The sequence below is a fragment of the Monodelphis domestica genome, chromosome 2 (assembly GCF_027887165.1).
Source record: "Monodelphis domestica isolate mMonDom1 chromosome 2, mMonDom1.pri, whole genome shotgun sequence".
NCBI classification, from domain to species: Eukaryota; Metazoa; Chordata; class Mammalia; order Didelphimorphia; family Didelphidae; genus Monodelphis; species Monodelphis domestica.
Genome location: NC_077228.1, coordinates 492,860,586 through 492,875,201, shown reverse-complemented (window position 1 = coordinate 492,875,201; position 14,616 = coordinate 492,860,586). Strand labels below are relative to the sequence as shown.

The 14,616-nt window shown below is 38.0% G+C and overlaps 1 protein-coding gene across 15 annotated transcripts in view; it reads right to left on the bottom strand.

The window, feature by feature from the left end:
• Positions 1-14,616, bottom strand: part of LOC100617812 (myomegalin) — a 312,633-nt gene that overhangs the window by 231,181 nt on the left and 66,836 nt on the right. For all 15 annotated transcript variants that reach the window (XM_056819272.1, XM_007485320.3, XM_056819284.1 and 12 more), the window contains exon 2: positions 3,592-3,647. In XM_056819272.1, coding sequence (XP_056675250.1) covers positions 3,592-3,647 — 56 coding nt within the window. The remainder of the gene's footprint in view (positions 1-3,591; positions 3,648-14,616) is intronic.

Here is a 14,616-nt window from a genome sequence, read left to right as displayed (position 1 = left end):
GTATTTGGAACCAAGAACATGGGATAGCCTAAGATATCATGCAAATAGCTCTAAGTAAATGGTAAGCTTCATCTCTTCCAGTCTTCAGAGGCTCTTCAATATTGCTTTTGGACAGTATCATCAAGATCCTCAGTGGATCATTGACCTAGAACAGGTATCAACTTCAGCCCCTTCTTCTTGCAAATGACAAAATTGGAACCCCTAAAAGATAAATGACTTACCCGAAGTCATGCACAATTAACTATCAGAGAGGGGATTTAAACTCTGATCCTCTGACTCCAGAGCCAGTTTTCTTTGTGTTTTTAAAATTTTAATTTAAAAAGTAAATTTCATTTTATTTATTTTATTGCAATGAGTAAGAATTTCTTTTCTCTTCCTCCCAATTTCTCCCTCCCTCAAGAAAGAAAATAGAAAATGAATCCCCATATGGCCATGTCTAAGAATGTGTGACTCATTCTGTAAATTTAGACTGTCAATAAGTGGGTAGCATTCTTTATCATTTGTCTTGTGCAATCGTGGTTGATCAGAGTTGATCAGAGTTCTTAAGAATTTCAAAGTACTTTATTTTTACAATGTCATTATTATGATTTAAAATGCTTTCCTGGTTCTGCTCATTTCACTGCTTCAGTTCATATGAGTCTTCATAGATTTCTCTTAAATCATCTTTATTTCTTATGGTGTGAAAGCATTTTGTTATATATCAAAACTTGTTCAATCTTTCCCCAATTGATGGGCACCCCCTTCGTTTCCCTTAGTTCTTTGCTATCACAAAAAAGGGAGCTATAAATATTTTTGTAAATATAAGATCTTTTTTACCCCCTTTGATCTCTTTGGAGCATAGGCTTAGGGAGTGATCTTTCAACTATACAACAAAAAGACACAGTCTTTTAAAACCATTGTCCTCAGATCATTTTGTCTAAGTCAAAGAATGGTAAATAATTTGGGATCAGGTTCCCACCAGGATAAGTCAAACTATAAAGTTGTAGCCTAACAATAGAGCTCAATTCAATAAAGAATTCAATTAAAAGAAGGCTTATTAAGCATCTATAGTCCTTCCTAAATAATTAGGCAAGTAGCTGTGCTAGATGCTAGTAATATACAACTAGCTAGGGAGGAGATAAGCCCTGCTCTCAAAGCATCTTACACTATAATGGGAAAAAGATGTATATACAAAAGCGTATATGTTCATTATAAAAATGATCTCTATTAACATTTAACAAGCCTTTCCTGAGCACCTACAATATGTGAAGAAACCTGGTACCAGGAGAAGACTATCAGTCAACTATTTAATTGGATAGAATTTTGGAACTGGAGTCAGGAAGACCTGAGTGCAATTGGATAAAGATTACAGAAAGGGAAATTCAGGCTTTAGGCAAGAGAAAATTCAGTGATCAGAGGCATCCCAAACTGGAATGGACTGCTTCCAGAAGAAGTGAGATTCCTTTCACTGGAAATCTTTGAGCAAAGCCTGAATGAGAGTATTTGTCAAATATGTTCTAAATGAGATTCAGCTTAAGTAAGGATTGGACTAAATGATCATTGAGATCCCTCTAACACTGACACTCCGTGATTCTGTAATTCTGTGGGAAATTATAATACAAGGAACAGTGGGATACACAGAAAGAGAATAATAGCAATATAACAACAATTAACATTTATATAGCCCTTAAAGGTTTGTAAAGTATTATACATGTGTTAATTCACTGGATCCTTGCATCAGCCTTGTGAGGCAGGTAAAATTCCCATTTTATAGATTAAGAAACTGAGGCAAAGAGAGGTTAAGAGACTTGATATGAAAACAGGTCTTCCTGACTAGAGATTCAATGTTCTACCCACTGTATCACCCAATTACTTCCTAGGAGAAATAGGAGAAGAGAGAGAAGGAAGAAGGATCCCATGGCAATGGTTAGACAAATTGGAACCCAAGGGACATGGGACATGTTCTTCATATCACTGGAACCTGAAGGGATGGGACTTTATTAAAAGGCAATTAGAAGTGGCAATGGTGAAGCATCCATGTCAAAAATGGCGGACAGCATGAATGATATCTTGAAGGTGGAAGAAGATAGAGTGGGAGCGGGATAGGTCAAGTTGACTCTAGAGTACACCAAGAATGAGTAGTATGAGGTAGGGCTATAAATGTGGTTTGGAGCCAGATTAGGGAGGGAAATAAATGCTAGGATCTGGAGTCAGAAGGCGTTCTAGTGGAGGTGGGGAATGGGTTTTTAATTTGGAAGCTAGCCAGTCGTTCTCATTGTAGCTGAATCATAGCATGTGAGAGCTGGAAGCGATCTTAAAGATAATTTCGTCCAATCCCCTTACTTTACAAATGAGGAAGAGGGGCCCAGGGAAGGTAAGCGACTTACCTGAAGTGACACAGCCAATATCACTCCCACAGAGAACGTGCTTGAACATGCAGCAGCTATTTTAAGAAGCACCCTGAAGGGAGTGCAGCCTGTTCATCATCAATGCAATACCTGCTGCTAGACTGACATGGGCAGGAGGGATTGGGGAAGGAGGCTAGCTCAGATGAGAACAGAGAAGAAGGGTAGAACTGAGGAAGAGGGGAGAGCTAAGGGGGCTAATTAAAAGGCAAGAAGGATTCCATTTCTAGAATTTGACTCAGGCATTTAAAAAATCCAATTATACTATGATTGTCCCTAAGGAAAATAAGACGTGAGGCATAAGGGATGTGTAGGGCTCATTGGAATACATTGAATCACCCCAGCACTAACAGGACAGAGGCTACCATTTTCAGAGCCACACACTGGGCAGATCTACTAAAGGGGAGGTGGACACACATTCATAGAAAGTCTCCTGGAATTGTACTGCTCAGAGCTGCATCACAGCTAACCCTACCTAGAGAACCCTGGACCTCCAGAGGCATGCAAAAGGCCAGAAGCCAAAGGAATTGTGACCACAACCAAGGAGCTCTACTCTAATCCCTGGGGTTGAACAGAAACAGGGCACTCACTGAGAGAAAGAGAGAGGGGTAAAGGGATTAAGAGTCCTTAATCCTTAATATTTATTGTAACTTTAAGAAGTAAGACAGATAAACTGAAATTTCAAAGCTGAATGAATCAATAACTTTAGTAAAAGCAGCTTTATTTCCCCAGTCACTAAACCTGTGCCCTGGAACATAGTAGGTCCTCATTATTTGTTGCATTGAAACTCAGGATAGTTGTGAGAAAAGTACATTATGGCCTTAAAGTATTCTAGGAATGAGATTTATTAACATTTAACAAACCTTTCCTGGGCACCTATGAGGTGTGAAAAATCAGCCCTCTATTTAAGTGGATAGAGTATTGGAATTGTATGGAGTCAGGACGACCAGGGTGCAAATCCAGCTTCAAATGCTTGTTAGCTGTGTGACCCTGGGTAAGTCAATTAACCTTTGTCTGCCTCAATTTCCTCATTTGTAAAATGAGAACAATAGCATCTACTTTGGTGGAGTTGTTTTGTGGATAATATGAGATATTTGTAAAGCACTTTGCAAACCTTAAGGGACTAATATGAATGCTGCTGCTGATGTCAAAGTATGGACAACCAGGGCATAATGAACTGAGAAGTAAGTGCTTATAACCATCTTACCTGCTACATGACTTGTTCTGGGCACCATTTCTCCATCATCCTCCAAAAAATAATCCCTGTAAGGAGAAATGAATGATTAAATACTTCTCTGTGGTTCATAAAGTACTTTTTAAAATTAAAATTAAATTTATTATAATTTATGATTTATAAAATTAATATACTTATTTATACAGTTATTTATAAATCTATAAAAATGTATTAAAATCAAAATTTTATTTTATTAATTATTTTGTGGATGTTTTTTAATATTGTTAACAGCATCCAGCACCACCCCCAATAGAATCCTGCCTTCTAACTTATAACCCTGTCTTACAGTTAAGCAAAACAATTGATGCATTTATGAGGTCTATGATTGTGTGTTTCATTATCCATCTGTAGCTACCACGTCTCTTACCAAGAAGATGGAGGTACATGGCATTAGTTTTCTGGCATCAAAATTCATCTTTACACTGGTCTGAGTTTGGCTATCTTTCAGTGGTTTTTCCATTCTCTAGAACCTATATCACATTATTCTCATTCCCAGGGTTTCTCTAAATTCTTCCTCTTTTCTGTTTCTGATGCTGCTAAAATATTCCATCACAAGAAATTCAACCACACTTCAAACAATGGGCAAGTGCTTTGTTTTCAGTTTTCTTTCAAAAAATTGGTGCTAGGAAAATATTGGTTTATATGAGATCTTTCTTTCTCTCTGTGGCCTCGTCAGTGATATGTCCCCCAATACTGGCAGAGATGGGCAAAAGAGTCTCATTATTATTCTAGGGTACTTCCAAAGTGTTTTCCAAAAGTTGGACAACTCTACCCTTGGTGTATTCATGTGCCATTTTCCATAGTACACCAACACTTCAGCTAGAAAAATTAATAAACTTTTCTTCTTTTTCTTTTTTTTAAACTTACCTTCTGTCTTAGAATAAATACTGTGTATTGGATCTAAGGCAGAAGAGCAGTAAGGGCTAGGCAATGGGGGTTAAGTGACTTACCCAGGGTCACACAGCTGGGAAGTGTCTGAGGCCAGATTTGAACCTAGGACCTCCCATCTCTAGGCCTGGCTCTCAATCCACTGAGCTACCCAGCTGCTCCCATAAATTTTTCTTATGGACACATATGCACACACACACACATACCTACACACAAGACAAACATACAGCCATATCTAACTAGATATCTATAATTAGTTTTGGCACCATGCTGAAGCTGGGAATCCAGGTGAGAGTATACTCAGTCTAAAAACTTCATTTCTTGAACAATATGGAAATATGTTTGCAAGATAATGCATTTATAACCCAGGTTAAATCACTTGCCAGCTCTAGGCAGGGGAAGGGAAAGGAAGGAGACAACTTTGATCATAAAATTTTGGAAAACTTGGTGTAGAAATTTATTTTTACATGTAATTGTTATAAAAAAAATTTTTTTAATTTAAAAAAAAGATAGCAACATCATTTCTCTTTAACCAAAATTACTAGGCCAGGGACATAGTAAGAACAATGGCCCTAGAAGCAAGTCAGAGTTTATACAGTTTGGGGCTCATCTAGTCCCTCTGCTCCCTTTCATCTCCTTTAATCACCTATTAGGCATTTTCCTTGAAAAAAAAAATTTCTGAGAGTGTACAAGATTGACTAGTTTGACAAAAGTGTTTAATGGGGAGAGAGAGAGAATTTGGGAGGGAGAAGAGAGCTGGTAGAAGAGGATTGCTCCCATCCAAAAAAGACAAAAGGAAGAAAAAGCAGACATTGAAGCATATTTTTAAATGCATAAAACAGAAGAGAAAGAAGCACAAGCAAGGAGGATAGCTTTGAAAGTTACATATTGCATTTATTTTGTACTTAAAAGGAAAAACAAGATATAAATAATAGCGATTCATTCTCTACTCTATATATGCAAACACTTCCTTTATTTGGTGGTTGTTTTTTTTAAGACAATAAAATCACACAAATGGACTTGATGGTAAGGAGACTACTGAATCATCTTCTATAATTTGTGGGTATCATCTTTTTCCTACTTTTAGGATTTGCTTCGTGCTCCTTTCGTCCTCCATTCATTTTGAGTGATGATAAAACAAAGATAGCATTAAAAAGTCAAGATAATCACTTTACCATAATCAGGTTTTAATAACCCAGTTTCCAGGAATGCAATGCCTCTAGAAGCAAGAGTCACATAAATATCTACCCCATCATGAATATCAGGAACATCATAATTTGAGTATAAGAAGGAAAGAGAGTCATTAAGTAGCTTTGGAGCCTCAGGTTATTTCAACTCTGTTGGCCTCAGTTTCCCTCTCTGTAGAATGATGGGATAGAGATAGTTGATGGACATTTCCAGCTCTAAAATTGTACAACTCCATATTCTAATGGACATTTAACCAAACTATCCATTAGACCTTTCTCCAAGGAGCTCAGTAGCTTTCTTGTTTTCCAGACATGACCTCACTCATTCACTTCATCTTAGATTATACATTATAGATTGGGCGAATCTGTACAGAGAATGACTAACTGTGGAACATATGGTCAATCTGAGTAGAAAGCAGTCCTATTGGATGCTCCTCTGCTTCTATCTCTGCCCTAACTTGCAACTTACCCATTGTCGATCAATAAATAGTAGGGCAGAAAGGTCAATGCAGATGGATGTCAAGTTAACAGAGGTACCAGTGATTCCTCAGGGGAAGTAGGGGGAAAGCACTTTAACTCTATTAACAGCTCATGTTTCTCTTCCCTGGTGCCGGGAGAGTAGGGCTATCTCAGTTGCTCAGCAAGATTGGGAAGGAACTTAATGCTCCCTAAGGGAAGGGGGAAAAATGAGGGGTGGGAGACTTAGCAAAAAGGATTTGCAAAATTTTCTGCTGATCTACAAGGTGAAAGGAAATTGGAAGAAAGATATAAACAAGACTGGGTCATTTTAGCTGGGTAGGCATTTAATAAGCACTTACTTTTAAATTAAACAAAAACTAATTTCTGAACAACACAAAGACCAACCACAATTCTAGAGGACTCATGATGAAACATGCTACCTACTTCCACATGGAGAAGTGAAGGATTCAGGGTGCAAATTGGGGATTTTTTTTTCTGGAATGAACAATGGGGGAAATTTGTTTTCCTTTAATTATACATGTTTATATCGTGTGTGTGTGTGTGTGTGTGTGTGTGTGTGTGTGTGTGTGTGTGTGTGTGTGTCCCAGCGGAGGGAGAAGGAGGGAGAGTGAGAGAGAAAGATTTTTGAACCTGAACATAAAATTTGTTTTTTAAAACTCTTATCTTCTATTCAATCAATACTGTTTATTTGTTCCAAGCAAAAAGAGTGTTAAAGGCTAGGCAATTCAGGTTAAGTGACTTGTCCAGGGTCACCTAGCTAGGAGATGTCTAGTGGCCAGATTTAAACTCAGGACCTCCCATTTCCAGACTTGGCTCTCTATACGCTGAACATAGCTACCTCAGAACATAAAGTTTAAACACTTTCTATATGCTAGACACTAATACAAGGGGAATGAAAACACATCTCTGCCCTCAGGAACTTTGGAACAAAAGTATGTAGATAGGTATGTACACAATAGGGAGAGGATTTAGGCCAAAAATTTCACTAAGAAAAATATCCAGGCAAAGAAACTCCTTCACCAGTATAAGTTGTATAAGTTGGCACTTTTTCTGTATTTATAGTATTAGAAAATTAACTAAAGCAAGGAGAGGACCCAAAGTCACAAAGGCAGTAGATGCCAGGAAACAAGATCTGAACTCTGGGGAAGCTAGGTGGCTCAGAAGATAGAGAGCCAGGCTTAGAGATGGGGGAGGTCTTAGGTTCAGATATGATCTCAAACACTTCCTAGCTGTGTGACCCTGGGCAAGTCACTTAACCCTGACTGCCTAACCCTTACTGTTCTTCTTCCTTGGAACCAATACATGGTATTGATTCTAAGATGGAAGGCCAGGGTTAAAAAAAAAAACACCATAAAGACCTACATGAAATTATGATGGGTGAAATGAGAAGAACCAAGGGAATGTTATATACAACAACAGAAATATTTTTTGAAGAAGGGATTGTAGATATATATCTCCAGAGAAAGAATTGATAAATAGAAGCAAGCAAGACAGTTTTATATATACTTGTTTTTTGTCAAATGATTCAGGAAGGGGAAGGAGGGGGGAATATTGGGAACTTTAATGTAACAAACAGAAAAATAAATGTGATGTTAATAAATAATATAAATATTTAATAATAAAAATAAAATAAATAATGAGAACATCAAGAAAGGCTGCCTGTATCTATTGTGAATCTTAAAAACTACTCAGACTTTACCTTAGAAGATTTGGTTTAGCTATTCTCTTATTGTAACAATGGAGATACTTGGTCTAACAAGAATCAGGAATGTATTGGGAATTTGGAAATTACTCCACCCTACTCAGACAGTGCCTTAAGGGAAGATAAAGTTGTAAACTCCTGATTGAACAATGAAAGTCCCTAACTCATACCTTATAGTAATGCTAGAATGTTAAGCTAAGTCTATTTTTAGATCTAATACAAAAAGGTGTTAAGTACCTGTAAAGGTTAAATTAATCACAAAAAGGTCAAGTAACTTACAAAAGGCAAGCTTAACAAAGAGATGTGAAGTACTCAGAAGATATAATCTAACCAGAGAAGGTGAGAACCAAAGAAGATGAGAAGAATAGGCAGTCCTGGAAAAAAGCGTCTACTGTGATTGGTAGACATGAAAATTTAGGGTAAGTGACATAAGAGAAAATTTCTTTAAAAGGAAGGGGTAAAACATCAGTTGAGAAATTCAGTGCAGAGTTGAATTGAGTTAGATTCTGAACTCAGTTCAGGAGTTTCAGTGGAGGACTGGAGATTGCTTGGAGACGGTCTTGTGGTGAGTAATAAGACTGACTCCTCTTTCCCTTAGGCTCAGGGAGGCCACTTTGGCCAAGGCCTTTAACTACTGCTTGGCTTAGCCTGAACCAGAGCAGTTTAGATTAACTCACTCTCTCTCTCTCTCTCTCTCTCTCTCTCTCTCTCTCTCTCTCTCCCTTTTTTTCCTTAATTCCTTCTCTCTTTGTTAATTAAAATCTCTATAACCCCCAGCTGACTTGGGTATTTTTCATATTTGGGAATTTCCCCTGGCGACCACTTATTTAGATTTTAAATCAAAACACTAAAAGTATCCTTACACTATGCTACAAAAACTGAATTTAATTTCTCCCAAAGTTGCCTAATACCCTGGGATCTTCTGACACTAGCAAGCTAATTTCTGGATGCAGGATCAATCAATGGGGGCAAAAAACCCAAACCTGGAGTCATTGGACCTGGAACCAAGTCCAGTCTTTGCTCCTTATTGTCCATGGGAACTTTGGACAGGTCAAGCTATTTGTCTGAGATTTAGTTTACTGATCTGGAAAATGAGGGATTTGGACAAGAGGGCCTCTAAGGAACCCTTCCAGCTCTAGACCTATGACCCAGTGGATGCTTCTATAGATGATTCTTTCCTGTGTGTGTTCTAAATATGGTGACTCTGAATTGCCTCTTCAGCAAAAGAAAGCCCTGCAAGTAGCCAAGAAAGCTAGTTTTAATGAGATGGCCTTAGACTTCCATTTGCGTTGTAGGTGGTAACATTTTATTGACTTTTAACGTCTGTGGTGGTCCATATTAACTCAGAGAGGCCAGAGCATGGCAATCTGACGACTTCACAGTTACAAAGCAGGTAAAGAGTTGGCTCTTATTATAATGTTCATTTGTCCTGATCTACAGCCTGGAATACCCATTCCTGCTTCTTGAAATTGTAACCTCTCTTCAAGGTTCAAGTCCAATTTCCATCCCATCCTTCCTATCAGCTTTTATTTCCTGATTTTAGAACCAAATCTAACTTTTCCTTCTCAGTGCTAGAATGGCATATAGTACATTTATTTCCCCTTCCCTTTCATATAATACATATCTACATACAGATTCTAGCTTCCCTGAGAGAATGTACACTTCTTCAATGCAAGGGATGAGGTAGAAAGTAAATCCCCAACTAAATAATTTTCCTTCTCCCAGGATGTAACAAGGTGTTGAAATAAAGATGGATGAAATCATAGAAAGGAAAAAGGGAAGTAAAAAAGAAGAGGAAGTATTGACGTGTTAATAAGGTATTCGCACCCTACTACTTCATTATGAAATATGATGGAACAGGAGGGGCAGCGCATCATTTGATGGTCGTAGACTAGTCATGCACTTGGTCACCTTGAACAATGCAGCTTGCCAAGCATGTCAGTTAGTAGAAGTAGGAAGTGGCAGCCAAGAAAGAACTCAGCCTCTAAAAATGAGTCATTCTGGGCAAGAGGAGAGGATTTCTTTGTCCTCACCACCCACTTTTGCCATGGCCATTTGCAGCTATGCAATTATGTCTACTGGTTGATTACTAAAGGTAAGCTTACCAGTGGGAGTTCATGAGCTTTCATTTTACTAGTTCAGACAAATAGGGTATCTTTGAACCCAAGGGTGTTAACCATCCTCTGGGGAAGGAAGAAGCCCCAAGAAGGGTGCTCCAGAGGGAATAGCCGTAGTCTTCTTTAGATTTCCATTTCACCTAGCAAAATGCCTTGCATGTACCACGTGCTCAACAAATATTTGTTGATTGAATCTAATACTGTCTCCCATGCCCTACAATAGTTTCTTCTACCCAGGGGTTCTTAACATTCTTTGTATTGTATTCCTTGTTGGCATGATTCCTTGTAAGATCATTCCTCAGCAACACACTTTTAAAAACTATTATCATAGCCAAGAAAATTAGAAACAAAATATGGCCAAGTCCATTTGAGATAGGTCCATGGGAACATAAGGACCTTGATCTTTGTTTTTTTTCTAAAGCTTTTCTAGAACAATGGTGTCAACTCAAATAGAAGAAATGAGACCCACTAAATTTTATATGGCCCCTGCTGGTTGCATATTGCCTTAGAAAACTATCTATTAATATTATCTCTGTTTAATTGTATCTTTATTTGATAAATATTTCTTAATTACATTTTATTTTGGAGTGTTTTCCCCTGCATGTTTGACACCTCTGTTCTAGGGCATTAGAATACCACTGAGTCATGGCATTCTGTGTAATACCTTGACTTTAATAATTTTTGTCTCAAGTTTGGTAATATTCTACCATCACATAAGTCTTTTTTTTAAAAAATCATTGCTTTCTATCTTCACATCCATTCTAAGAGAACACCAATTAAATCAATCAATTAATAACTAAAAGCTTAATATCAACTCTAAGCAAGAACTGGCAATAGGGGTTAAGTGACTTGCCCAGGGTCACAGCTAGGAAGTGTCTGAGGCCACATTTGAAAGCAGGACCTCCTGTCTCTAAATCCACTAAGTCACCTCATTGCCCCTGTTGGAAGAATACAGGATTTAGCTCTTTGCTGCAAAGCAGGAGGAAGTCCTATGAGGCAGAAGTAGGAAGTTCTTGAGAGCAGAAAGATTCCAGAATGTTGGGGAGTGAGGCTGTTGCTTTTCCTAGCAGCCAGAAGAGCCAAAAGGGTTTTCTGTGTGTTTATTCTGGGGTGGACCTAGAGATCCAGATATTCCCTCTCCTGTGGCTTTTCTTGAGATTCTGCTTATCCCAGCTGCCCCCTGAAGAGTGATTTTCAACCGAGATGCTCAAAATTCCTGAGGACAACTGTCAGTAAGACCTTCTTCTGAACCCTGTTCCTGTAACTTCCAAGGGTAAATTAATTAGTTATAGTTGGATAGCTTTGTAGGTAGTGAAAATCATTAGTTAGTGGGTTTAGTACACTGACTTTGGGGTTTAAGTTTAGATCTCCCCAATTCCCTTCCTTTCCTTCCCTTAGCTTAATAAATAGTTAATTAGCTCTAAGTTATTTATTTAATTGCCTATTATTCTACCCACCTATTTCAACTCCAAATAATCCTTTCATACCCTCTAACTCATGTGCAATCCCACTGACCATAGTAGCTATTCTAAACCTTTTCATTCCAACTCAAGTTTCCATGGCAACTCCCTCCCTCCACTATCTCAGCTGAGGATCTTGACTCATACTATACTGAAAAATTGAGGCCATTCACCAAGAGCTCCCTCTTCTCCCCATCTCTTGATTTTACATCATTCAGTTGTCTTCCTCCAGTGTCTCCTCCTTCACTCCCATGTCAAATAAAATATCACTTCCCCTTGCAAAGGCAATCCCCTCAACATTCCCTCTTGCTTCTCCAACACATTCACGTATCCATCATTCTTTAAAAACATACTTTTTTGATCCAGTCATCCTCATTAGCTATCATTCCTGTATTTCTCATCCTCTTCAGGGAAAAACTTGAGAAAGCCATCTCTAATCAATACTTCCACTTTCTTTCCTCTCAATCAATTCTAAAGTCTCTACGATCTAACTTCTCACCTCATAATTTGACTGAAAGTGCTCTCTCCCAAGTTACCAGTCATCTTTTTTTTTTCAACTTTACTTTATGTCTTAATATCAATTCTAAGACAGAAGAGCAACAAGAGTTAGGCAATTGGGGTTAAATGACTTGCCCAGAATCACATATCTAGGAAGTATCTGAGGCTGGATTTGAACCCATGTCCTTCTGACTCCAGGTTTGGTGCTCTATTGTTACCTACCTGCTCCTCATTGATTCTTAATTGTCCAATCTAATGGCACCTTCCCAAACCTCATCCTTCTTGACCTCTCTGCAGCCTTTGATGCCTTCTTTTCCTTGATACTCTTCCCACCTATGTTTTTGTGACACTTGCACCTCTTGATTCTCTTCCTCCCCATATGACCACTCTTCAGGTTTTGTTTTGTCTTTGCTGGATCTTCTTTGCTGGAGTCATGCTCACTAATCATGGGTGATCCCCAAGGCTCTGTCGTGGCCCTTTCTTCCTTGTCTTTCTTGCCTGGTGCTCTTAGCAGCTTCCATAGAATCAGTGATCATTTCTAGCCCCAACTTCTCTCCTAAGTTCCTCTTTTATCACCAACTGACTATTAGATATCTTGCATTGGATGGTCCATAGATGAAAAAACTAGAATCACCTTTTCCTAAAAACCTTATTCTCTTCTGAACTTCTCTATTGCTGTTTAGGGTACCATTTTCCAATTACCCAGGCTTAAAATTTAGACATCAATCTGAACTCTTCACTCATAACACACATATCTAATCTATTGCCAAATCTTATCATTCCTTTCTTTACAATATATCCCACATGAGCAGAAACACGGAAGAAAAACATTTGCTTGATCGCATATGCTGATGGGGATATGATTGGGGATGTAGACTCTAAGCAATCACCCTAGTGTAAATATCTATAATATGGAAATGGGTCTTGATCAATGACACATGTAAAACCCAGTGGAATTGCTCATTGGCTACAGGGGTGGGAGGGGTGGGAGGAGGAGAGAGAAAGAACATGAATCATGTAACCATGGAAAAATATCCAAAATTAATTTATTAAATAAACTTAATTAAAAAAACCACTATCTCCCATATATCCTGGTACAGTACATAATCACCTCACACCTGGCCCATTTCAATAGTGTTCTGGTTAGTGTATTGACCACTTCAACACATCCAATTCATCCTGTACTCGACTGTCAAAGTTGAAAACATCACCTTCCCCTCCCCCCCCCTGACTCTATTCCTCCAGGGTCTAATGTAAAACCTTTTAATTTTTAAAGTCTTTCACAAGGTAGCACCTTCTAACCTTTCTAGTCTGCTTATACTTAGATGGCACAGGAGATAGAGCATTGGCTCTAGAGTCAGGAAGACTTATCTTCCTTAGTTCAAATCCAGCCTCAGACATTTACTATCTGTGTGACCATGGACAAGTCATTTAAAGTTCTTTGCCTCAGTTTCTCCATCTGTAAAAGGAGCTAGAGAAGGAAATTACAAACTAATATCTTTTCCAAGAAAATCCTAAATGGGATCACAAAGAATCAGATACAACTGACAATGACAGGAACTTTTAAAAAATTAATTAATTAATTTAGAATATTTTTTCCATGGTTACATGATTAATGATTTTTTCCACCCCTTTTCTTTCCCCTCTCTCTGACAGGCAATTCCACTGAGTTATACATGTATCATTGTTCAAAACTTATTTCCATATCATTTCATATTTGCAATAGAGTGATCATTTAATGCCAAAACCCCAATCATATCCCCCATCAATCCACATGATTGATCATATGTTTTTTTTCTGTGTTTCTGTTCCCACAATTCTTTCTCTGGATATGGATGGCTTTCTTTCTCATAAGTTCCTTTGGATTGTCCTGGATCATAGCATTACTACTAGTAGAAAATTTTTGTGCCACAAATTTCAGTTTCTGTGTATAATGTTCTCCTGGTTCTGCTCTTTTCACTCTGCATCAGTTCCTGGAGGTCATTCCAGTCCCCATGGAATTCCTCCAGTTCATTATTACTTTCAGCACAATAGTATTCCATCACCATCAGATGCCACAATTTGTTCAGCCATTCCCCAATTGAAGGGCATCTCCTCATTTTCCAATTTTTTGCCACCACAAAGAGCGCAGCTATGAATATTCTTGTACAAGTCTTTTTCCTTATTATCTCTTTGGGATACAAACCCAGCAGTGCTATGGCTGGATCAAAGGACATTCATTCTTTTTAAAGCCCTTTGTGCATAGTTCTAAATTGCTCTCCAGAATGGTTGCATTAATTCACAATTTCACTAGCAGTGTATTAGTGTCCCAATTCTGCCACATCCCCTCCAGCACCTATCATTTTCCTTTGCTGCCATATTGGCCAATCTGCTAAGTGTTAGGTAGTACCTCACAGTTGTTTTTCTTTTCATTTCTCTAATGAAGAGGGATTTAGAACACTTTTTTTATGTGATTATTGAAAGTTTTGATTTCTTCATCTGAAAACTGCTTATTCATATCCCTTGACCATTTTTCAATTGGAGAATGACTTGATTTTTTTTGTAAATTTGACTTAGTTCCTTATATATTTAGGAAATTAAACCTTTGGTAGAGAGTTTTGCTATAAAAGTTTTTCCCCATTTATTGCTTTCCTTCTAATTTTGATTGCATTAGTTTTATTTGTACA